Source organism: Rosa chinensis, chromosome 7, assembly GCF_002994745.2.
Source record: "Rosa chinensis cultivar Old Blush chromosome 7, RchiOBHm-V2, whole genome shotgun sequence".
Taxonomy (NCBI): Eukaryota; Viridiplantae; Streptophyta; class Magnoliopsida; order Rosales; family Rosaceae; genus Rosa; species Rosa chinensis.
In genome coordinates, this window is record NC_037094.1 from 3,354,871 (window position 1) to 3,379,453 (window position 24,583).

Consider the following 24,583-nt stretch of genomic DNA (forward strand, 5'->3'; position numbering starts at 1 on the left):
GAGTTTCCCATCTCATTTCCCAGCATTAATTGCAATAATTTTGGACAATAATACCCTAACATTAATTGCTTGAGTACTTTGGTAGTGTTGAAAATTCATTTCAGGTTGTTTTTATTTTAAAATAGAAGGGTATTATTGAAACATTTGATATATTTTTACTTTCATTTCCTGCACCAACCAAACATCAGAAGGGAAATCAAGTGATCTTTCCTGAATACTTTCCCTACTTTACCAAACACAGTAAAGGAAATCTGACAGGAACTTTAGTTTCCCTTTCCCACGGGAAAGACAAGGGAATCGATTTCCCTTCCGTAAACCAAACGAGGCCTAAGAATTTCACTTGTAAAAGACATTATGGATCAAAACTGTCCATTGCAATCTATTAGCCCATGTTAAATGGGCTGGACTCTCCCCCTCAACTCAAGGCTGGCCCAAAAACAGCAAATCTTCAAGAAGAAGAACTCCACCCAATCGACCACTCCCATAGAAACTCCACTATCCCCACGAATGACACGTGTCCGCATCCCATTGGAAAAAGCCCATCGCTCAGCTCCCACTTTAAAAGGTCGTGCTTGCTTCCAAGTCGTCGTTTTCACCTTTGGGCTCAACGCCGAGAACTCCTCACTCTCTCTCTCTCTCTCTCTCGCTCGCCGGCAATTGAGCATCATGGCAATCCCTGCTGCTTCTGCGGCGGCGAAGGCGAAGGCGACGAGCTCGTCGTCAATGACTTCGACGATCAGAGCCTACTCTCTGCCTCTGATTCTCTTCATCGTCGCCATGTATTTCCAGCTCTCTGTTATTCCCAAATCCTTCCCTCCTTCTCACTACGCCGGTAACTATCTCTCTCTTTCTCTCGTTCTCTGTCAATCTCTCTCTCTCTCTCTCTCTCTCTCTCTCTCTATATATATATATATATATATATCTTAATTTGTTGAATTGTGCAGTTCTTGGTCTGAGGAGTCAGAGCTCCATTGAAGAAGTGAAAGAGGCCTATGACAACGTTTCTTCGACGTGGTAACTTCCTCTCTCTTCCTTTCGCTACTTTCATACGCCATGTCGTTACAATTTGTAGGTTCGATAACCTCCTATGTATACCAAAGTTTGAAAACCTTTTTCTGTGTTCATGTATGAATCAATCAATGTGATTTTAGTTGTTAAATAACTACGACCTGTTGTTATTTCAGGAATTCAGAAGCGCAAGCTCCGGATTCTCTCGAATTTATAAAGGTCAGTTGATTCTTGGTTGTGCCTTATGAATTGTAATGATATGAGATGGAATGCATTATACAGCCAAATTGATCAAGCATGTATTAGGCAGTTTTGTACTATTAAATTTCTAGATACATTCTGCTACATATGCCTGTATTTTAATTTTATCTACGATTTTGGAATAGCAGTAGTAGGATTACAGTTGGTTTGTCACTAATTTATTAACATGTAGTTTTTCATAGGTAGTAGTATTTGGCTTCTTCTCTCTAACTGTGGTAATGGACATGATTTGCAGATTCGATATGCTTATGAGTTGCTCACAAATCCATCATGGAAAAGAAACTATGACATTTTTGGCTTTGAGGAGCAAATAGTGAGTTCTTGCCTCCATTCCCACAGCCTTATTGACATCAAAACTTTACTGACATATATAGCTAGGAGTGCCATCCATGTTGTTTCCTCTAAGCATCTGCCAGGTGTTCACTGTTTTATTTTTGATGATAGGATGTAATTGAGAAGCTCAAAAAGCAATATGCTGGAGAAAGCTTTTCACGGATAGACCTTCCTTTACTAGAGTCTGCTGCTTCTGGTTAGTCAAGAATTTAAGCTGTTACTCATGTTGATACTGTTTTTAGTATTTACTTTTACTTTTTTTATTTTATTTCCTGTTCGTTAAACAATTCTCACCGTTTCTTGGCTAATGAATAAATACAATTTTCTCTTTGTATTAGATTCTGAAGATCATAACCTTCCAGTCATTACCTCTAAGGATTTCCAGACCATGTTTCAGGACAACAAGCCTTGGCTAATTCAGGTAAGGTCACTTTAGTCTGCATGTAATGAGAGTATAACCAGCTTATGCTTTTGTCTTTTCATTTCCCACACCTTCCATCTGAGGTTTTACTTGATAGAGCTTTTTTCTCTTGTTTTCTCTTTCCATACCTGAAAGAGTAATGCGTATTACATAATAGACTGACATATTTTGAAAGGAAATTAAAGTCCACATATAACCAGAATGCGGCATACCATGTCCTGTCAGTTTCAGTATTGAATTCTAAGATTTTAAAATTAAGCATTATGTTTCTGTTGTCCTATTTTCTAATGAATTTAACTGCTTATTAACCCAATTATATGTATATTGGCTCCTAATTGAGGCTCCTTGTAATTTGAATCAGTTGTGCTCATTTGGGAGCAAAAGCTGTGATCAATTTTCTCATGCCTGGAAGAGAATTGGTATGTTCTATTTTGAAGCACCAGATTTAAGTTTACCTCTCTCTCTCTCTCTCTCTCTCAATTTTCTCATGCCTGGAAGAGAATTGGTATGTTCTAATTTGAAGCACCAGATTTAAGTTTACCTCTCTCTCTCTCTCTCTCTCTCTCAATATATGTATATGTGCACACTATAGATAGATGTATATTGATCATTTTTTGTTTCCTGATTCTCTATCTCAGCTGGTTTCTTGGATGGTGTGGCAAAAGCTGCTCAGGTAGATCTTGAAGATATTCAGCTAGCAACATATCTTGCTGATAAAAAACCAACCGGACAACCTTTCTTCAGGAATAGTAAGTGGCTAGCTACTCCAATAATCAATTTTGCATGCCATTATTGAACTAAGCTTTGTGCTTTCATTTAAGTGCAGCTCCTGGAACTTTTGAATGTGAACTAAAAACATTCAAAAGTTCAGCTCCTTATGCATGCATCATATATCTGTTTTATCAGGTGTGAGTATCCGACAGGTTTTAAGAATACTTCTTGGCTTATGATCATATACTTTTATGTTTGAGTGTAAACATACTGTGCATCTTAGAGTTCATAGCATGTTAACTGGTACCAGCGTTAAGGGCTGCAATACTAGTCTGCATTCTAAATTTGATTATAGAATTTTCTTGGGTGAAGAAACTCTTCCTATTGAAATTGTTAGACTTTCTTTTGTTTCTCATTTCTACCTGCATTTTTTTTTTCAGGCCTTCCTTCTTTTGTCGCTTTTCCCCAGGGATGTAAAAGTGCCAAGTGCGTTATTAGGTGAGACTGTAGTTAGATATAAGGTCATTTCTCTGCATGTACAGCTTTGTAAAAACTCAATTTATTTACACAAAGTCTCAGACTCTTTTACAGCTATATAAGGGCAAGTTCCTTTTTCTGGCTTTCCTGCCTGTTTGATGCACTCCGACAAGTTATGTTTCATTTGTTAGTTACGGTGATGCATCTGAATCTTTTACATTAGGTATGAAGGAGACCCCTCAATTGATTCAGTTACAGATTGGTTTGCAACAACCATACTCGGTTTACCTCGTATTCTTTACTACTCAAAGGAGTCACTGGTAATCCTAATGAGAATTTTCTGTCTTTGTACTCCTCGTTTTATTTGGTCTCCAATTAACATGTTATTAGTTTACCACTCTCTTTTTTCTTTCTTTTTGTGTGTCGCTTCTTTTCTATAACTGGTCTTCTTTTTCAGGGGGAGAAGTTTCTAGCAAAAGTTAGTCTTCATAAGGTACAATTTGTTTTATAGTTCCTTCATTGTTCGTATGATGCCTTTTAGTTGTGTTCTCTTTTTGAAGTTGATTGCTGATCACATTTATGCTTACCTAAGAAATTAACTAGAAGCTTCAATGATTTCGTCCTGCATCAGTTGATAGTTAATTAGTCTACTATATCTCTTTACTTGAGCTTCTATTGTGGTATATAAGTTTTGAGGTGTTTGAATCACCCACAGCCAGACACCCTCATACAAGTCGAGAAATTTATATATTCCTATTACTGCAACCTTTGAGTATGTTTATGTTGATATGAATTTCTAATGCATTTTAGTTGATTAATGTCTCTGCAACATGCTCCTGTGCATTATTTATACTTTTTACGATTCACTTGGATACTTGAATGTAATGATCTTGTTCTCCTGGCGGATAGGTAAAAGTCATTTTCTTCTCAAAAACAGGGGAGCGTGCAGCTCCAATTGTACGCCAAGCTGCTAAAAGTTATTGGGCTCATGCTTCTTTTGCATTTGTGCTGTGGCGAGAAGAGGAATCTTCCTTTTGGTTCAATTCGTGAGTGTTTATTCCTTATATTAATCTTCATACAAGAGGATATGTTAGTTCTGGTCTAATATTTCCGGTTGATTTTAAGATATTATCATGAATTGGGTGACAAAACATTTGCATCTTTGATTTAGAGGATTGTTTTATTGGACACAGGTTTGAAGTTGAATCTGCACCTGCTATAGTGTTTCTGAAAGATCCTGGTGTTAAACCTGTTGTGTACCATGGCATGCTACTCTCTTAACTTCAGATCCTTTTGAACAAATAAGTTTGTGCTTCATATGATAGCTAATGCTGTACGTTCTGCATTGCAGGGTCTTTCAGCAATTCACGTCTCTTAGATATCATCGAACAGAATAAAGAGCAAGGTAAATTTGTTGTCTTTTTACAGTAGTCCTTGTTTAATACAAAAGAATTCGTTATGAGATTGTTGAAGCATAGAGTGGCTGTTTCTGATTTCTCAGTGTTTTCTTTCAGAGCTTCCTCAGTTGAGGAGTACAACATCTATGCAATTGGGTTGCGATGCCCAAGGGTATTCTCGTGCTGGATACGATACCGTTACTTGGTACTGTGCTGTTGTAGCAGGAAGGCATAGCCCACAACTCAGTCAAATGCGCAGAGTAAGTTCTTTCCTGTAATTTTTTTTTCGTTACGACATTGCTCTAATTTGTGATTTTGTGAACTCAGAAAAACTGTGTCAAGTCTTGAGTCTCGACCGTACATGTGACTGATGCTCAGAATTATTATAAATACATATATTTTTTTTTTTCAAATTTAGCTATTGATGTGAATGACATAAGTTTGATAGACCTTGCGCAGGGTTCAAGAAACTTTATCGAATGAAGTTAAGTCGATACCGGCTGATGAAGAACAAACAGCACCAGCAGCACGTGCACTTCAAAGTAAACGACTGACATTTGCTTGGCTTGATGGGGAAGCCCAAAAGGTGGATATCTGTTGTTTGTTTATCTTTTTATTTATTTATTTATTATTATTTTTTAAAACTATTTTGCCTGGTCTTGACTCTTGAGATTTACTTTCATCAGCTGATGCCCAGCAACAGAAAATTCTAGTGTAATGAACTTAGAAACAGTTTAAAGAGGAAATATCATGTATTGTTTTTATTTTAAATTTTTTTTTTTAAATTTTAATTTATTATGTATATCACAAGCTACTTGGAATGATCATTTGCAAATCAGCAGCAGGACCTGAGTCACTGTAATTTACTTCTTCCTGTGTCTTACTAAAGGTTACGTTTTTGTTCAGAAATATTGTCTCTTCTTCCTCCAATCTGAAACCAGCTATGAAACTTGTGGATCAAGGACAGATATGACCGATGTACCTAAGTTATTTATTATACGCTACAAAAGGAATGTATCAGAAGAGAGTGAGAAGCCAGAGGGAAAGCCTAAAAGCATATGGGATTCACTTCAGGACCAGGAATTAGATCCTGCAGCACAGCTTGTGGCAAAGTACAATGGTTCAGATGAAATTCCAGAGGTATGTGATTGTAACTCCAGGTCTTCCGTTAGTATAATGCCTCATAGGTCACCCCTCTATTCTAACTTGGTCGCTTCTTTTCCCTTTTTTTTCTTTTTTCATTTTCTCTACAGATTACCAAATGGATCTCCCAAATAATCAAGGATGGTGACGCCAGAGACCTTCCTCACTATGTAAATATACTGAGCCTGATTATATATTAGCAGTTCCCTAAACTACTCTTTTTTGCGAGCTTTTCTTTACCCTGCTTGACATATCTGTTTCCATTGCAGAGAACAAGAACTCCTCAACTGGTTCCTGATGATTCGGAACCAATATGGTCCAGCAGTATTCAACGTATTCCTTCAACAAAGACGATAAAGCAGAGCATCATTGGCATTTTACGTGGAGTATATGATCGTATGGAAGATCCAAGAATTGGTCCGATCTTGCTTCTGGCAGCACTAATGTCTTTCGGTAACATCTGGCTTCGAAGGAGTCAAGCAACTCCATTGTCAAATCAACCAAATTCCAAGGTGAACAATAAGTTTTTAGTTATGCAATCCTTTTGCTTCCAGTTTTTAGTCCTCCACCAACTTCAAATTTGTTACGCATGTTACTGGTCTTTGCATGTCAACTACCAATGTATTTTTTTTCCACGTTTTCTGCAATCTAGATTACGCATATGACCTGTTTAATGTGCATTACTCTTTATCTTACAGAATAGAAGTAGTCGAAGGAGGAGAGACCGCAGTGGAGCAGCATCTACTCAAGACCTACCTCCTTCTATTACTGATATGGAACCCAGAGATTCTTATGAAATGCCACTATCAGGTTCCGACTCCGATCAGTAGAGATGCTGCTAGATTTTTAAAGAAAAAAAATAGTGCTCACTAATCCCATATGATGCCGGAAAGTCTTCAGATGCTGACAGAGATCACTGCCAATTATTTCTGTCAAGGCATGAACAAGCCCCAGATATCCTCAAACTAAAGATGACAGCTTCCGGTCAAGTATCTTCTTTAATTTTGACAGAACAGTTTACTAGGTATTTACTTTAGAGAAGATTTTTGATTCTGTATACGCTTTTGTAAAGAAAAGTCCAAATTTATTTGTATATTTTCATTTATATGTTCTAGTTAGTTAAAAACGAGTTGCAAGAACTGTGAGTCGCATCTCTGGAGAACAAGTGTGGTTTACAACTCCATTACAATTGTAATGAAAGAGACCCCTTTTTGTTTCATTCTCTTCAGGAATTATGTATGGTGACACAAAATTTTCAAAAGGCTTCTAAATTTGCCCAACAAAATACTAAACTGGTTGCTGGATGAACTGACAAAAATGCTCTAGCGTTCATGAACAAACTGTAACAATAATTTATAATCATACTGTAACAACAACAATAGACAGACACTTGTAATGATAACTAAAACTCATCGGATCGATCAATCAATTTAAGACCCCAACTCATATCCTCACAATGCCTCACATGAGGAACTAGTGCACCTGTGTCAACTCCTGTTTTGGCCTTGCAATCATAGAAGGGAGGTGCGTGAAAGCAAGGCTCCATTGACATTGCTTGCTTACAAGCAGGATCAGGGGCCGTCCTATTCTCCGGTTTGTAGAGTATCCATGGTGTCAGCCCACCTAGACTCTGCGCCACATAACCAAAAGTTGACCATGAACTTGTGATCAACATGTCCGTCAAACTTAGCAAATACATTTCAGCCCATGCCTTTCGGTTGTGCGCATGCTTCTCAGTTTGTTGATACTCCTCATGACTCGGCTGATAAATGCCAATCACCTCTCCTGTCACAGTAGGATGCTCCCAATACATGTCCCTTAGCTTCTCTAAGTATCCGGAGCTTAAAGAAGTAATTAGCACAGCTTTAGACTTCAAAGTTCCCGATGGAGTGACTATGAGATCCTGCCCATTGGTCTCTGGTAATAGATTCTCCTTCAATGCACAGGATAGGATCTGATCAAACACATGTTGAAATGGACCAGTCCCGGTATCAAAGACTCTGATCTGGATGCCTATTCTTTCATCTGCTTTAGCTAAATATGCCTGATAGTATCTAGTAATAAGTCCCCAGACCACATTTGTGGGATGGAACAGGTACCGACCCAAGAAATGGAAAACTGTTTCTTTCCTTGGAAAGAGATTGCCGAGTTCTTGCTCAAAAGATGGGATCAAGAAAAGAGATGGGACAAAATAGTTATCCGTCCTCACGATCAACCACGGTATCTTTTCGAGAAAATCTTGATCTTGGTCGCAGAAGAAAAGCTTATCTTGATCATTATAATCATGGGACAGATGGAGATACACAAAAGATGACAGCAGTGACTGGTCGGTATTTGTGAGGTTGCTCTTCCTCACCATTTCCCCATAACAATGTGCAGATTTCTGATTCAAGCTGCCAAACTGATTTTTAAGGGGGAAATCCATGGGGAGGAACCATGAGGCTTCCGGAAATGGTTCGCAGAATAGATCAACCATGTCCACTCCAGGATCCACTAGTAGTACCCGGTTTGTCAGGAGAGCATAAAGAAATGCTGAAGCTAGTGTCAGTATTCTATTCCCTAATCCACTATAAGAAATCCATACCACATAGTTACAATCCAAGGAAGTCGGATGACGGCCAGACTTGAGTTGTTCCACGGCTTTTTTATAGGATTCAGTATTAGGTCCGCAACGCTTATGCAGAGCTTCATAACTTCTTAACCTGGATAAAAGGTAAGAAGAAGGTTCATGTGGCATTTCTTTACGATATGAAGCTGACTGGTACCTGCTGGCACAAGATCCTTCATCAAATCCAGCAGCAAGAAGGCCGCCAAGCAACTTATCCTTTGGTACCTCTTCAGGATCCAAAAATTGATCTTCTGAACCTGCGAATTGCAAAAATGAAAAATGAACGGTAGAATATTAGAAGCTTTTACAAATGGCTTTATCAAGTAACTCATGAGTACTGTAGACAGATCATGATCTTCAATTGGATTGCTTATAAGATCATCAACCTATAAAAGTGATGGCATTGCATTTGAAAGAAAAAGACAAAAATTTCACAACACTAACAAACAAACAGAGAATGTAGCTGAAATTTGAACATGGTGACGTTTGTTGATCAAAATCAAAATCTTTACGTTGGTTTTTCACTAATTTGCATACTTCAGTATGATAGTAGAGCAACCAACCATTACAACAACAACAAATTGCCAAGGACATACACAAAGAGAATAAGGAAAAACTATTTATCATATATAACAAAGGTAATTAGGGAATCCCAAGTAGCTGAGAAAGTTCATCAAGTCAGTTCAAGCAAGTCCAAATTTAACTTTCTCTCAAAACCAGTACAATAAATGAAGAACCAGGTCATGCAAAAGCTTCAACTATGTCACACCAAAAAAAAAAAAACTAAACCTTGCAATCCAATCAAACAAAGATCAAGACTTGGACCAGAAATCACATAGATAGAGCAACACTACTTAACAATACACACTTGCACTAAACAATAATACAAGAAATCAAGCTAAAGTGACCTACTTTTTCTGGGTTCAACTTCAAGAACTCTATTTTTTGAAGCTTCATGAACAGCATCAGAAGGTGGGTCTCTGAGAACCACATTGATTGAGAACAAAACCGAAAACAGAATCAAGCAAGCTATAAAGATCCCCATCACCCTCATTGGACTCAAACCGGGGTTCCTATCCGGGTCTGTCAGAGCATTACGGGTACCCGAATCCGAGTATTTTGATGGGTCATCGCCGTTCAGGGTTTTACTGAACCTCTTCATTCTGTGACGATCGGCATCTGGGTAGTGCTGAGACCTCGCTCGGGTCCACCTTGAGGAAATGGGTATTCGGATCTGGGTCGATTTGGATCAACGGGGGCGTTGGGTTTTAGAAGTGAGCTGAAGAAGAAGAAGAAGAAGAAGCGCGGTGGGTGACACGTTCACGTAGCAAAGCGAGGACTTCGATTTGGTTTTTTGATTGAAACTAATAAACGTCGGTGATTGATGAAAATCGGTGCAGTCTTTTTTGGATATTTAATTGACAATTAATTTGACATCTAAGGAGTTTAAATTACTGAATATTGTATCATTGACCGGGAGCATTTCATATTTTAGAATTTCTTTTCGTAGCATCAAGCTCAGGAAGATAATAGTAGTTCATAATTCTTATTATTTAATAGAGAGTGAGGCAGTAAAACATTTTGATTACATTAGCGAATTAATAACACACTTATTTAGTCAACATTCGGATTTAGATTTACGAGAGTATCTCAGCAAAGTCAGATTAATCCTTCACTGCAGATGCACAAACCCGATTTAATGGGAGTTGTGACTCAAACGCTAGACACTGAAGTTCTATGTTAGATTGCTTGACTAACCTTACTACATCACATCATGTGGTTATAATTCTTATTCCTTAATAAGAGAAATTAGTTAGCTAAAACGTGCATGTTGGAGGTAACTATGGCAATATTTCTCATCATATTGGTAGAAAAAGGTGGCAAAGGAAAAAATGGAAAAGAAATTGGGATTTGTAAACAATGATGAATAAATTGTGTTATCAAGTGTAAAACAACACTCTTTTTATCTTCATCGGAAAAAAGAGGAAAAATTTTTTAGACACATACGACAACACCTGCATCAAGGAATTGCAAAACACGGCTAGGAGGATAGTCCCAAAAATAAAAAATGCACCATTTTACTCAACCAACCAAGAGTTTGAGACGATACAAGAAAAATACAAAATATGTTTTTTTACAACAAATCGTTCGTTATAAAAATTTAAAAGTGGGCATGAAGATGTATAAACACTATACAATGGGCTTTTTTGTCGACAACCAAACAAATCAGGCTTGGGTTAGCATTTACGGGCTGTTATGTTTTATTTCAAAGAAAATGAAAAACAGTTTTCATTTTAATCTGAGCACCAATAGTTGACGTTTCTACAAGAAAAAGAAAAAAGAAAAAAAATTCTTCTATAGAAGAGGTGCATGATCCCTCAAAATATAAAAAAAATAAAAATCTAGAAAGAAGAAGAAGTGCATATACCAAAGGCAAGAATAGAGGTTATAGGAGCAATTCAATAACACATTTTATGGGCTCACACTCTCACCTAAATCTCCGTCTACTGAATCTCAAAGTTTTGTAATTGGTAAACTATACCAAAAAAAAAAAAAGGTTTTATAATTGGTAAGAAATCGTAATGTTAAATGTATACGAGATTACGAGGTAAAGCAAAATTGTTGCAATCTCTTTTTACTCTTTCACAAAAGGAAGATGAACATGTTTGATTTCATCAACCTTGAAAATTGTTGTTGAGTCTGTTTTGCAAACGTCAACCACACTCCGAATTTGGCCATTTTTAGAGCGCCAACCATTGCAGATAAGAAAATCCCAAAACCAAAAAACCAAGGCGCCACGTGTCGTCCACAGGGCTATTTCCTAAATTTCTCCGGGATTTTTTTTTTTTTTTTTCAATTTCAATCCTCTGCTGAAAGATTGGTGGGAACGAAAGTTAGAAGAAGAAGTAGAAAAACAAAGAGCAAGCCTTTCTTCTGTGACTTGTACCTAACCAACGGTTGAGGCCCAGAGACAGATTCAGAAGAACAAGATGTCAGCTGCTTCATTGTGTTCATCAACTCTCAAGTCCCAGATCACTGGGCTCGGTGGAGGAGGTCTCAAGCTTCACAAGCCATGTCTTTCACAACCCACTTCGCTTACCTTCACAAGGTGGAGTCTTTTCTAACTTTCTTGATTGAATTCCATTTGGGTTTGATTGTTTCTTTGGATTTGAATCGTAAAGATTGCAACTTTGTGTGTTTGGATGAAACCCAGTTCAGAAAATCATTACTTCGTGTTGTGAATTTTGTTCTGGTTAGGATTTAAATTGAGGTAACTTGTTTAGTTTCTGAGATGGGTAGATTGCAAATGAATATATATACATATGATTTCTTTTCTTTCTGTGGAATGTGAGAGCTGAGTTGTTTGATATTCTGCTCATTCAGTTTTGATAAGCTGGTATTGTGAAAGCTGTGCTTTGCATTTTCTAATTATGAGGTGGCTAAACTGGATTGGAAATGTCCTAATAATGATAGTTTGCTGCTCTGAGACTGCTTCTGCTGCTTATTTTTGTTTGATTTCAGGAGGAAAGGTAAGACTGTGGTGAAGGCTACATCTCGGGTTGACAAGTTTTCAAAAAGCGATATCATTGTTTCCCCATCGATTCTTTCTGCTAACTTTGCCAAGTTGGGAGACCAGGTTCTTTTCTGTTCTTTATCTCAGTCAGTTTTTTCTTCAGATACTCAAGTATAAGGGTTGCAGTACATTTTTCAAATGTAAACAGTATTAGTTTGAGACTCTTTGTAGTTTTGTGTATCTGTGGCATTTTCATATCAATTTGGATTTAGAGTTTGATTCTCACTTTTTCTAGGTAAAAGCTGTTGAGTTGGCAGGCTGTGACTGGATCCATGTTGATGTGATGGATGGTCGCTTTGTTCCAAACATTACCATTGGACCACTAGTGGTTGATGCCTTGCGCCCTGTGACAGATCTTCCGTTGGATGTGCATCTGGTAATTTTCTTCTATATGTTTTGATATGGATTGATCAGTGCCGAATGAGAATCAAACTCTAATGTGAACTTGAACTCTTGCAGATGATTGTGGAACCTGATCAGAGAGTACCAGATTTTATCAAAGCTGGAGCCGACATAGTCAGTGTTCATTGTGAACAATCTTCCACCATCCATTTGCACCGTGCTGTTAATCAAGTAAGATTTTCTCCTTTTCCTTGTGATTGAATGTTAAAGCACTTACATTATTGGTTTCTATTCCTTCAAAATGATGTTTAGTGAGAAGAGAAGAAGAGTGATAGACACAGCTGGTGAATCCAGAGCTAGAGATGTATGCTTATGTCCATTTTTTTGTCTTTGCGTTTTTAATGACAGAGATCTTAAACCCTGTAGACACCACTTAACTTGCTAAACATTTATGATGATAACATGCTACCATGGAGCATTACCGGAAATGAACTGGATTTGTTCTACTAGTCATTTTCTTAAAAAATCATTTACTTTTGGTACAATTCAGATAAAGAGTCTGGGAGCTAAAGCTGGAGTTGTCCTAAACCCTGGTACCCCACTAAGTGCAATAGAGTATGTCCTCGATGGTGAGTTTTCTTTTAAAAATACTATATCCTCTCCTGTTCTCACGAATTATGATTATTCATTTATTTGTTGCCTTTTGAATCATTGAAATGGATACTGATTGTCAAGGCTCATTCCCTTATCGTGTATTTTGCTTATAGGGTTTCATGTCTAGCCTTTCTGACAGGCTAGGCTACAAATAGTTGAGGTAATTTAAATGAAAAGGTGAACAAAATCTGGACAATATCAATTAAAAAGATGATCGAGGACTGAACTTAATCGGAGGTGTGTGCTGTGCAAAGGCTTCTTACACAGATATTTAGGAATTAGATTCTTAGCAATACTGAAAGACAATGATTTCTATAGAATTCATGTGTGGAAAGGGGGAGTGCAGAGAGAATATATCAGATTTATTTCATACTAAATCATTCGAACATTGAATAATGTGATAGCAGAAGTTATGTAGTATATCATCTGGTGAAAAATGATATTGACTATCTTCTTGCATGTTTCAGCTGTTGATTTGGTTTTGATTATGTCCGTAAACCCTGGCTTTGGTGGCCAGAGCTTCATAGAGAGCCAAGTGAAGAAAATTTCAGACTTGAGGAGACTGTGTGTGGAGAAAGTATAATCTCTCTCTCTCTCTCTCTCTCTCACACACACACACACACACACACACACACACACACACACACACACACACACACTTAAAATATGAACTGAAGGTTTTTGTTTGTTGTTACCACAGGGGGTGAACCCATGGATTGAAGTGGATGGTGGAGTTACTCCAGCAAATGCATACAAGGTTTGTGGACCAAGAGCTGTTAACTCAAATGGAACTGTTCTATGTTCATACAAGTCTTATTTTTGAGCTTTTAGATGCTATTAGAGACTCTCATTTACCTTCTCTTCAAACTTCTGGATTCAAATTATGTTGATTCAACTAATCTAGCTTGCAAATGTTCTCGATGGTGGCAGGTTATTGAGGCTGGAGCTAATGCTCTTGTTGCTGGTTCTGCTGTATTTGGAGCTAAAGATTATGCTGCAGGTATGTACCAAAAAATCTCAGAACCTTTATATTGTTGCTAAAGAGAAGATTATTGGGAAAAAAAAAGTCCAGACGAGCTAATGCAATTCAATCTTTATATCGATTTTAAATGTCCATTTACAGCCATAAAAGGAATCAAAACCAGCAAACGGCCCGAAGCAGTTGCGGTGTGAATTGATATCTGAATGACCCATTGTTTTCAGCAGGTGATTTCTTATCTCATTTCCATATATGTCACCTTTCCTCCATTGGGGTTTTTGAATTAATTCTCCAAGTATCAACTTCACTACTGTGGTTGGATTATTAAAGAGGGAAAAAAAAAAGGAAAAAAAAAGAATCACCTTTCTCAGAAAGCCTTGATAGTGATGATAAGGACCCATTAGCATTTTCTTAAATTCTTTTTACCAATATACTAGGCACAGTTTGAACAGTGGATCAATCATTATACACAACTATGGATTTGAACAATTGACAAATTAAGTATAAGGAAGTATATAGAAGCCTTCATAAGTGATGCAAAGTGTGGTTTTGGTCCTTTTTCTGTTGTGACTAACCTCTGTAACAATGTCTTCATATTTGCAGACATTTAGTACAAGTTAGAAATTGTACTCGTCACTTCATCTTCTCCTCGGATGTGCTCTCACTTCTTGCAATATATTTTTTATATGAGAATAGAGATAAACAAATAAGCAATCAAATTTGTGGTGCTCCTACTGATACACAGGGTTCTGTACCATATCCTTTACAGGGGTTTCATAATTCAAACTTCAAGCCCTTGGCTCTGTAATTGATCCTTTCCATCTTAATGAAGCATTTCTTCTCTTTCTTCTTCTTCCCTTGCACCTGGCTATTTTGTGGGGTATATGCTTTGTTTTTCAGAATTATACTACCTTGCTTAATGCAAAGTTCATCGATATTTTCCTCTTTTGGCCTCAAAAAATAAAATGAACCAAGCAATCATTCCTATTATGACGAAACAAGCTGTTCCACTAGTAAAGGCGTATCCACAACCTCTGCTTTTATGCAACACCATTTATTTGCAACCCCAAAAGGGGCATGTTGTCAATCCATGATCAGAAACTGTGAAGACATATTTACAGCTTCACACAAATTCAAGAAACACCTCCCTTATGCAAAGGCTAAGCTACAAATAACCAACCTATCCTACCAAACCACCTCCCCAATTGACTATTGAAACACCTTTGTACACAAAACCAGCTTGTAATTCTATCACACATCTTGTCTGCATAAAGGGCATGAACCATGTCTAACAAGCCACTTGTCCACACAAACCAAGTGAAATGTATGCTGACAGAGTGGCAGGGTCCTTACAGTTTCTCCCACTTCAAGATCCTGCATATACCACATTGTTACGTCAAGATTAAGACCATGCCATCTTCAATTAGTTCTTTGATACAGAAATGGGAATATTTAAGATATCTGTATTCATCAAGCCATTCCCACAGTAAAAGTTCAAGACTTCTCTGAAAGAGTAATAACCTGCAAACATATTGTACAACAGGAAACCCGAGCTGCCTTGGTATCCCCCAGAATCTCATGATATGGCAATTTCTTGAACAAATCCCTTGACAACCCTCTGGTTTCAACTACTCCATCACGAATCTCATCAAGGTTAAGATTAGTGAAGTTAACCTGCTGATTCCAGCTTAAATTTCAGATAATAAGTGATTGAGAGAAGAACATTAGGGCAGTGCTTTTTTCAACAGATTTTGGGTTCATGTCAAAATCTAGGAAGGAAAGATTAAGGAAATAAGTGGTAAGATACCAGCTAGAAATTAAAACCAATGCTTTGATAGAAAGGGAAGCACATCCACGTACTACCAACAGCAAAACAGGGCATGTCTATATGCACCAAAACATTTCAGATGCATGCTACAAAAGGTAATAGCTTCTTGAAAGAGAAATATATGGGGGAACTAGTGAAAACCTGCCAATGGCTAGCACTTAGCACTTCTGGCGGTGGTAAGTTTTCCTCCTCAAACCTCCAACAAATAAGCTCCTCTGTAATTTCTGCCTGAATTAAGACTACCATTCACAAACTGAAAGAGAACTAAAATGATGTGATGCTATGCATGTATAAGCTTCACCATAGATTCACAATTATAAATGGTCTTAGCCGAAACGTGATATGTTCAAATCATGACAGTCAATCCTCAAGAAGACGAGCACCTATGCACCTTAGAAAGAAAGAGAAACAGATACCGCAGAGATTAATAGCTAACCATCAATGAAGATCTTCGTGAGCCAGGCCGACCAAGACGCAATAACTCACGTGAAGCTTCCAAAATCTCCACAGAGAGAACAGCCCCAGCAACAGCACCCAATCCTGCTCCACGAATAATACCACTGTCAGAAGCCTTACCGGCTAAAGCACCAAAAATGCCTCCTGCGAAAAATCCCGCTGCAATAGGACAACAATACAAAGATACATATCAGTCCACACCCAGTTACTGACCTATCATTCAATGTTTATTCTGCTCGAATATCAGCAGCTTCTACATTAACATCATCAACTTCTGCACTTGGTGCTCTTCAAGACCTTAAACTTTCCAATTTTCAAAGATAAAATGGTACAACTGGGAAGACACCTAAATATACAGAAGCTAAAAAGCTAACAACTTTATTAATACCCACATACAGGCAGAGTTGAATAACCAAAACCCAGAAGCAAATATGGAATTCTCCACAAACAATGAATACCCTAATGACTCAAAGTTCAAAACTTTAAGAAAAAGGCTTGAATATAGATATATACCAAGGGCAAAAAGCAGAACCAGAGTCCCAGCAACGAAGTTGATCACAAGCAGTGGGAGGCGTTGAAGGATTCCAACCCTCTGAATCTCTCCGCTCTCCATGACCAACACGGCGTCGGATCACTGGAAGTTGTACGGAAGGAATATCAAAGGTAAAGGGAGATTAACATATTTGGAACCCCTAGCTACCTATAAATTCAATTCATTTGGATATTAACATGATGTTGGTGCTGGGGAATTTAATTGAGGGCTCAGATATTACAGAATGTCTGCTAATATTGGCTACCGTGAAATATAAGGAAGGGGAAAGTTGGATTGATAAGGAAAACTGGAAAAGGAAACAACAACTGCACATGACCAGACAAAGTTGACAAATGCAAAAAAGGTGAGAACTTTGATTGGACCAGAAACCAAACAAATGCATATTTTCTTTTTTCCTAAGGACGTGTATTCACATTAGATTTTTTGGATTTTAAAAATCTATGAGTATTCCATCGGGATTTCGAAATATCTATTCAAATTTTAATGGTATTCAAAGTTCAATGATTTTTAGGTCAGCAAAAAAAAAAGAGTTCAATGATTTCTAAAGATTTCATTACATGGTGGGTTGTAGAGGATATTGATGCAAATCTAGTGCTATCAGTTCTGAAAATACTTCTTTTTTTCATACTGTAGAGGATCCAGTATTGATGTATGTACTTTATAGTTACATATATGTAAAGTTTCAATGACTGATATTCTTGTACATGCTTGTGAGAGAAGTATGTATTTTTACATATTCAGACAAATTCGATGAAAAAATAAAGAACATCATTGCATGTACTTTTAATCATTAAGTTTTAATATCGTAAACTTTTGACATATAACCAAAAACTTGACAGGATAAAATTGACATATAACCAAAAACTTTTGAACTTTGGGATCGCTTAAAAGCTGCATTTTGCTGCTCACAGTAATGGCATTGGACTATTCAACAATGCCAGTCCTTCCCTATCAATAACACAATGACACAGGATACTGAACTCAGAAAAGGGTCCCAACCTGACATACTGTCTTCATTCCTTCCCAAACTGTGTAGGGCTGCAGGCTCAAACTCTTTGACCAACAAACCTCTTGTCACGCAATTTGAATTGCAAAGACCTGAATGAAAGCTATTTGATCTCAGAATAATTTAGCTGCTGATTTTAGGTCACCAATTTCTTGGTAAGCCCTACATAACACCGGACGTATATCTATACTGGGAATGATACCGGTCTTCATCATATCTGCATGCAGCATCATCACGCCAAGCGTGTGCTTCGCTTGGAAGTGGCCCTTTAACATGACAATGTAAGTGAATGCATCTGGTCTCAAACCACCGACTCTCATATCCAAAAAGAACTTGGTTGCCTCGAAAATCCGGCTATCTACAGACAGACCCTGAATTAAAGCTGTATAAGTCACATGATTTGGGGAACAGTAGTCGCCATCCATTTCCTTGGTTTCATCTGTATTGGAACTGACTTTGGTTTTCTCCGAAAAGAGGTTGATTGCATCAGAACTCTTTCCATTTTTACCAAGGCCGTCTACCAAGCAACTAAGAGTGAAAACATTGGGCGTGAGGCCTGCCTCCAACATCTCTTTATGCAGGTGATGAGCCTCTTTCACGTTCCCGGTTTTAAAATGGCCATCAATCAAAGCTGTGTAAGCTACTATATCAGGCAGAAGGCCTTTAACTACCATTTCCGAGTACAAACCCATAGCAGCTTCCATGTTCCCCATCTTGCAATAAGCATCGATCAAAGTAGAGAAGGTGATGACATTTGGTTCTATACCAATTTTGGTCATTTCAGAACACACCTCCAAAGCCTTCTCCATATTGCGATCTTTACAATACCCATCGATTAGTGAATTGTACGTAACAGCATTTGCAGCAACTCCCTCCTTCTTCATGTTTTGCAACAACTGATACGCTTCTTCCACTCTACAAACTGAACATAGACCTTTAATTAGTATGCTGTAAGTGAACACATCCGGAAGAACACCATACTTCTCCATCTCCAATTTCAAATCCATTGCTTCCGAAACATCCTCCACCTTACAATGCCCGTCAATCAAACCATTGTACACAAACGTATTAGGCGCAACACCAAACTTAACCATGCACACTAAAACGCTCCTCGCAGCCATCAGTTCGCCAACTTTGCAAAGTGCATCGATCAAAATACCAAACGTGACAACATTCGGCCGCAAGCCATCGCCTAGCAAGTTCGAGTACAACACAAGGGCTTGTTTGACATCAGCCACTTTGCAATACCCATCCATCAGACAATTGTAAGTCCACAGATTTGGCATCACACCATCTCTCCTCATCGTCCGAAAAATGCTTTCAGCTTCCACCATCCTCCCCTCATTGCACAGCCCACGAATAAGAGACGTACACACCACAACTGTCCTTTCAATCCCTCTCTCAGGCATTTCATCGAACACCTTACGTGCATTTACGAGATCGCCTTTCTTACAACAACCCTCGATTAACACCCCATACGTAACACAACTAGGTCTTAATCCGCGAGAGTCCATATCATTATAAAGCTCCCACATCGAATCAAGCTGACCCGCCTTCACCAACCCATCCAAGAGCGCATTACAAGCCTGGGTTGCTGGCAGCACCCCAATGCTGCCATACACCCGCAAAGCTTCTTCAACAAGACCCATCTCAGATAACGCAATGATCAAAACTCCGAAAACATTCCGCGCAGAGAATCTAGACCTCTCCAAACGGCTAAGTGCATTGTAAACCAAGTCACAGGCCCGGCGGGATTTGCAGGACTTCTGAAGATCTAGTATCAAGTCTTTTATCAAGCACCTGGCTTTAATATATAGTTTGGCTCTGACCAACACATGAGTAATCGCTGAATGAAGCTGAAGATCCTTCCTTGCGCCGGCTTGTTTCGACGCCGAATTGAAGAGTTCAAACGCTTCTGTAGGGCTTCTGCAATTCAGTATAGTGCTGGTGAAATCGGCCGGCGAAGACGACGATGAACCGAATGCTCTGGCGAAGAGTGTCCGGTTCGGACGGGAAAGCTTCAACATAGCGGTGGCTATGGATTTGAAAAGTATAGTTTGCGATTTAAAGGACTACCTTAAACCCCCAACCTCCTCGTCCTCCTCCTCTAGAGCTTTAGAGCAGCGCCTCTTCCATCTATTGCAGAGCTGCAACACACTCCGAAATCTGACCCAAATTCATACACAGATAGTGGTCCATGGATTCACCCAAAAAAGCTATATTCTTTCTAAGGTACTAGCGTTGTATGTAGGTTGTGGGTGTCTTGATAATGCGCTGAGAGTTTTCGGGAATGTGAAGAGTCCGAGTACTACTGTGTGGAACCAGATAATCAGAGGGTATGCTGGCAGCGAAACTCCGGGGAAGGCGGTTGAGTTGTATAACAGGCTGGCGGCGACGGAAGCCGAGCCGGATGGGTATACGTATTCGTATGTTGTTAGTGCCTGTGCTAGGTCAGGGATGGTTAGAGAGGGGGAGCAGTTGCATGGGAGAGTTTTGGGTGGTGGGTTTGGTTCTAATGTGTTTGTTCAGACCAGTTTGGTTAGTTTGTATGCAGGTGGTGGTGTTGAGTGCGCGCGCAAGGTGTTTGATGAAATGCGTGAGAGGAGTGTTGTCAGTTGGAATACGCTGCTTTCGGGGTATGTGAGGAGCCGGGATTTTGATGGGGCGCGGCGAGTTTTTGATGAGATGCCGGAGAGGAATGTGGTGTCGTGGACGACAATGATTGCGGGGTGTGCTCAGAATGGGAGGTGCAAGGAAGCTTTGAGTTTGTTTGGGCGGATGAGGAAGGCGGATGTGGAACCGGACCAGGTTGCGCTAGTGGCGGTGTTATCGGCCTGTGCTGAAATTGGGGACTTGAGATTGGGAAGGTGGGTTCACTGGTACGTTGAAGAGGGATTGTGTGTTAGAGCTAAGTCGCGGTTGGTGACTGTGTACAATGCACTCATACATATGTACGCCAGTTGTGGTTTGGTTGATGAAGCGTATAAGGTGTTCAAGCAGATGCCTAGAAGGAGCACTGTCTCGTGGACAAGCATCATAGTTGGGTTCGCAAAGCAGGGTCGCGGGGAGGAAGCTCTTCGAATATTTCAATTGATGCTGAGCTCGGAACTTGATGATGTAAGACCCGATGAAATTACTTTCCTTGGGGTGTTGTGTGCCTGTAGCCATGCTGGATTAGTTGATGAGGGCCGGAGACTTTTCAAGTTCATGACGCAGACTTGGGGACTCGAACCAAGGATTGAGCACTATGGCTGCATGGTCGATCTATTAAGCCGTGCTGGTTTTTTAAATGAAGCTCATGTACTTGTGGAGACTATGCCAATGGAGCCAAATGACGCTGTGTGGGGTGCTCTCCTCGGCGGTTGCATGCTTCACAAGAATTCTGAGCTTGCATCACTTGCAGCTCAAAAGTTAACAGTTGCACTTGACCCTGACCAAGCCGCAGGGTATCTTGTGCTCTTATCGAATGTGTATGCTTCTGCTAAAAGATGGCTAGATGTTGCTTATGTGAGACAGAAAATGGTTCACGTGGGCGTGAAGAAGCCTCCAGGTCGAAGTTGGGTTCAAATCAATGGAGCTGTTCATGGTTTTGTGGCAGGTGATAGGACCCATAAACATGAATCTTTGATCTATGAAATGGTTGGCGAGATCACAAGGCAAGCCCAGCAAGAAGGCCGCGAACCAGGCACATTAAACATGCTTTCCCTTGAAGAATAGGAAAGCGAGTGAGAAAAACCAAACTTGTTCCTTGTGTCTTTGTACTTTACTAGTTATTCATTCCTTAATTAGTTGGCTTTACATTGCCTGCTTCACATATTGAACTGCACTAACATCTTATACATGCTCTTTTCTTAACCATAGATGTTGAATCTCTGTGGCCGTCGACATATTCATACATAAGAAAGTTATATGATACATTAACATTTAAGTGATGTAGACTAATTCCACACAGTCGTAGATTAGCCGAAATCAAGCTAAACTATTAAAATGACCTGATGTATTAATTCAATAATATACCGCAGCCAAATCCAAGGTTATCATTATCTACAGATATGCCTATATATCTGTCCATATATATATATATATATATTTTTTTTTTTTTTTTCAAAAGTAGGAATACCGTATATCCTCTTTTTCCGACAAATGCATATACTACTGATTTCTCCAATATAATTATATCCTAATATTTAAGTGCTAATATATCTCTAATGGCTGCTTTTTAAAACCTTGGACGAACCCAGAGTCCCACACACAATGCCCTATAGGTAGGACAATACCTCGCTGCCCAGCTATGGGCAACCCTTCCTAACCAAGGCTGTGTGACTCACTCTGGGTCCAACACGTGTGTCTTTTTCTTTTTCTTTTTCTTTTTTACGTCATTTGTGTCTTCTGTTCTCCTTCTTCCTCTTCCTCTTCTCCACTCTCTATCATCCCATCCACCGCAGGCATTTCCTTTCTCGAATCTATCCCACCTTTCCTCAAACCCTCGCCGCCTCGTCTGAAACCCGAATCCCCAAGTTCTCGACTCACCAAACTCGTCGGAGCTGCTATCTCTCCTGCTCCGTTTCGCCGGATACGGCTCCCGATCGCCGCTCCTATCTCTAACTCTACCTCTCCAACCACCACCGTCTGATTCATCCCCCCGACCACCACCTCACTCCCATCTTGTTTTCACAGCTCATTTCTCTCTCTCCCACACTAACCCAACTTTCTCTCTCCACATCAAGCCCCAATTCGGAAAATTTTCACTGAAAAAGTCCTCATTTTCAGACTCCGAGGTTTCTGGGTCTTGCTCAAATGGTGATTTGGATTCTGGGTCTGGTTTAAATGGTGGGTTTGTCTCGGAAGGGTCGTCTTCTTGGCAAGAGCTGAGTTTGGAGCCTCGTGGGGGTAAAGATGTAAATGGTGGAGTTGAGTCTGTTGAGGAGAGGCAGTTGTGTTTGAGGAATGGTGGGAAAGATGGGTTTTTGAATGGGATTACTGTGATGGCCAGGACTGTTTTGCCTGTGAGGAAAAGAGTAATGCTGAATATGCGGTGGGGGGTGAACTTTCCGGCGAAGTTGGGGACGAAGCTGCTGTATTTGACAGTGAATAAGCTCGTTGTTTAGTGATAGGAGCATTTTAATCCAACGTTTTAACTGTTATTTCCTCGTATTTACTTAGTTATTTCCTTAAATGAATCATTCTTGTTTAGGAAAGTTTCTATTTTTAGAAAGTTTCTGTTTTTAGTAAAACTTAAGGGAGAATTACAAGAAGATCACTTTGGAGATATTATTGGGGGATTAAATCAGATTTTTTCTTTGAAAATCAAGAGAAAATCAAGGGGAGAACATTAAAGGTAATCCATGGAGAGATTTAAGGAAGGAAAGGTTCAAAAACAAGTCCAGATTCGTTCCTACAATCCCTAAAGGAATTTTGGCCGAAAATAAAGAAGAAAATAAAAAATAATCCTTGGAAATTCTGCAAATATATATATATATATATATATATATTAAAGGATTATGGACTTATTTTAGAGCTTTTTAATTGGTCGGATGACGCAACAAAGCTGACATGGCACTCTGTGATTGGTCAAAGCTGTGTGGAATTTTCAGATAATTCTTTGGGAAAATAAAAGAAGATTCATGAAGCTTGGAGACCAAGTTCACGTCCCCTATATATACTCCCCATTCTTGGACGTCACATACACATTCTCCCATTTAGAAAAATCTCCCAACGTCATAAGCTCTCCCTCTCTCCATTCTCTATTTCAACTTCTGCGTTTTCAAGCAAGGAGAGGAAGAAGAAGAAGGAGCCGTGAAGACCTAGCCTCCATCATCCACCTTGAAGCTGTGAAGCCTTGAAGACTTGCTTTCAAGATTCAAGTCCAACGTTTAAGCTCTCCATCTCCATCTCCACTCACGGTGTAATTCGTTATTTTTTCTTGTAACCATTTTTTGTTTTTCCTTGTTTGAATTCGTATGAATTTGTTACTAGTTAACAATAACATTTGGGGCAAAGTTTAAGCCTAATTCTTATGATTAAATAAAGTTTTCGAATTCTATGATTGTGATTCTAAAGTTGCTTATGGGAGTTTGTTCAATTAAATTTGTTTGATTGATATATTTTGTGTGTTTATCTTATATGGTTTGAAACATCTAGGGTTTACATATAATTGATGCTAGATTTAAGTAAACGATTCACCTAATAGTTTTGTGAACTTAAATCAAAAATAGTAAAGGCTTTGGACAAAAGTCGAATTTAATTGAAAATGATTGCAAATAGATGAACTTATTCATTCTAGGTTGTACACTTAAGTTGATAACCTTTCTCTATGCTTCTTGCATTGAATATGTGTTGATTAGCTAGCTTTCTAGACTTTGATTGCATGTTTAATAGGATTGATCTAGGTGCTTTCACTTAGGTTAATTAGTAAAGGAAAGTAAAATATGGGAAATCATTTGCTTCGAATGTTTCACATGATCAACTTATTTCTCATGACTTAGATGATCCATTATAGGGTTTGAATCGAATTTGATTATATGGAATTGGTTTTGATCTTTGTTTCCTACGTTTCATTCTTGTACATGTGTTTTTATATTTTCTTTATTTTTATTTTTATTTTCGAAAACCCTAAGTCTATACCCCCCTTTGGTTTTGTTATTTTGTATATATACTTTATTTTATTTTTGTAAATATTATACTTTGTATTTATTTTAATTCTTTACTTGTTGTACAATTACAGGTGTACCCTCAATCCCGGATTTGAACGATCCCTATTTACCGTATACTAACGATGATATTTTACAGGGTTAAATTGGTGCTACTTTTAGCATATCATTGAGACAGTTGA

At 38.8% G+C, this 24,583-nt stretch overlaps 6 protein-coding genes across 10 annotated transcripts; 3 read left to right on the top strand and 3 right to left on the bottom strand.

Moving 5' to 3' along the window:
• Window positions 1-591: 591 nt before the first annotated feature.
• On the top strand, window positions 592-6,806 carry LOC112177248. Its single transcript, XM_024315541.2, has 20 exons — window positions 592-832; window positions 945-1,014; window positions 1,185-1,227; window positions 1,505-1,582; window positions 1,714-1,798; window positions 1,941-2,023; window positions 2,385-2,442; window positions 2,662-2,772; window positions 3,175-3,232; window positions 3,435-3,531; window positions 3,669-3,704; window positions 4,121-4,257; window positions 4,405-4,475; window positions 4,563-4,616; window positions 4,726-4,868; window positions 5,057-5,194; window positions 5,515-5,748; window positions 5,862-5,921; window positions 6,021-6,263; window positions 6,450-6,806. The coding sequence occupies exons 1-20, from the start codon at window positions 667-669 to the stop codon at window positions 6,579-6,581; spliced, it is 2,097 nt and encodes a 698-aa protein (XP_024171309.1). The 5' UTR covers window positions 592-666; the 3' UTR covers window positions 6,582-6,806.
• Window positions 6,807-7,081: 275 nt separating this feature from the next.
• Window positions 7,082-9,745, bottom strand: LOC112177249 (galactoside 2-alpha-L-fucosyltransferase). The gene is made up of 2 exons (XM_024315542.2): window positions 9,272-9,745; window positions 7,082-8,616 (listed from the first exon to the last, which is right to left on the bottom strand). The coding sequence occupies exons 1-2, from the start codon at window positions 9,519-9,521 to the stop codon at window positions 7,154-7,156; spliced, it is 1,713 nt and encodes a 570-aa protein (XP_024171310.1). The 5' UTR covers window positions 9,522-9,745; the 3' UTR covers window positions 7,082-7,153.
• A 1,478-nt stretch (window positions 9,746-11,223) lies between these two features.
• Window positions 11,224-14,765, top strand: LOC112177251 (ribulose-phosphate 3-epimerase, chloroplastic). Of its 2 annotated transcripts, none has more exons than XM_040510041.1 (10): window positions 11,224-11,468; window positions 11,882-11,996; window positions 12,169-12,309; window positions 12,393-12,506; window positions 12,826-12,904; window positions 13,397-13,506; window positions 13,630-13,686; window positions 13,860-13,929; window positions 14,053-14,135; window positions 14,678-14,765. In XM_040510041.1, exons 1-9 carry the CDS (start codon window positions 11,350-11,352, stop codon window positions 14,100-14,102), a joined length of 855 nt encoding a protein of 284 aa, XP_040365975.1. In that variant the 5' UTR covers window positions 11,224-11,349; the 3' UTR covers window positions 14,103-14,135; window positions 14,678-14,765. The 2 variants fall into 2 exon arrangements, with proteins under 2 accessions (XP_040365975.1, XP_024171312.1); XM_024315544.2 differs by having other exon boundaries at window positions 14,512-14,759.
• Window positions 14,766-14,895: 130 nt separating this feature from the next.
• Window positions 14,896-16,962, bottom strand: LOC112177253 (NEP1-interacting protein-like 2). 4 transcript variants are annotated; one of them, XM_024315546.2, is made up of 5 exons: window positions 16,706-16,959; window positions 16,173-16,351; window positions 15,878-15,964; window positions 15,430-15,582; window positions 14,896-15,282 (listed from the first exon to the last, which is right to left on the bottom strand). In XM_024315546.2, exons 1-5 carry the CDS (start codon window positions 16,803-16,805, stop codon window positions 15,160-15,162), a joined length of 642 nt encoding a protein of 213 aa, XP_024171314.1. In that variant the 5' UTR covers window positions 16,806-16,959; the 3' UTR covers window positions 14,896-15,159. The 4 variants fall into 4 exon arrangements, with proteins under 4 accessions (XP_024171314.1, XP_024171313.1, XP_024171316.1 ...); XM_024315545.2 differs by having other exon boundaries at window positions 15,430-15,585; XM_024315548.2 differs by lacking the exon at window positions 15,878-15,964 and having other exon boundaries at window positions 16,706-16,962.
• A 227-nt stretch (window positions 16,963-17,189) lies between these two features.
• Window positions 17,190-19,815, bottom strand: LOC112175299 (pentatricopeptide repeat-containing protein At5g61400). Its single transcript, XM_024312975.2, has one exon. The coding sequence runs from the start codon at window positions 19,776-19,778 to the stop codon at window positions 17,865-17,867; it is 1,914 nt and encodes a 637-aa protein (XP_024168743.1). The 5' UTR covers window positions 19,779-19,815; the 3' UTR covers window positions 17,190-17,864.
• On the top strand, window positions 19,789-22,859 carry LOC112176396 (pentatricopeptide repeat-containing protein At5g56310). Its single transcript, XM_024314303.1, has 2 exons — window positions 19,789-21,349; window positions 22,522-22,859. The coding sequence occupies exons 1-2, from the start codon at window positions 19,789-19,791 to the stop codon at window positions 22,857-22,859; spliced, it is 1,899 nt and encodes a 632-aa protein (XP_024170071.1).
• The last annotated feature ends 1,724 nt before the right edge of the window (window positions 22,860-24,583 follow it).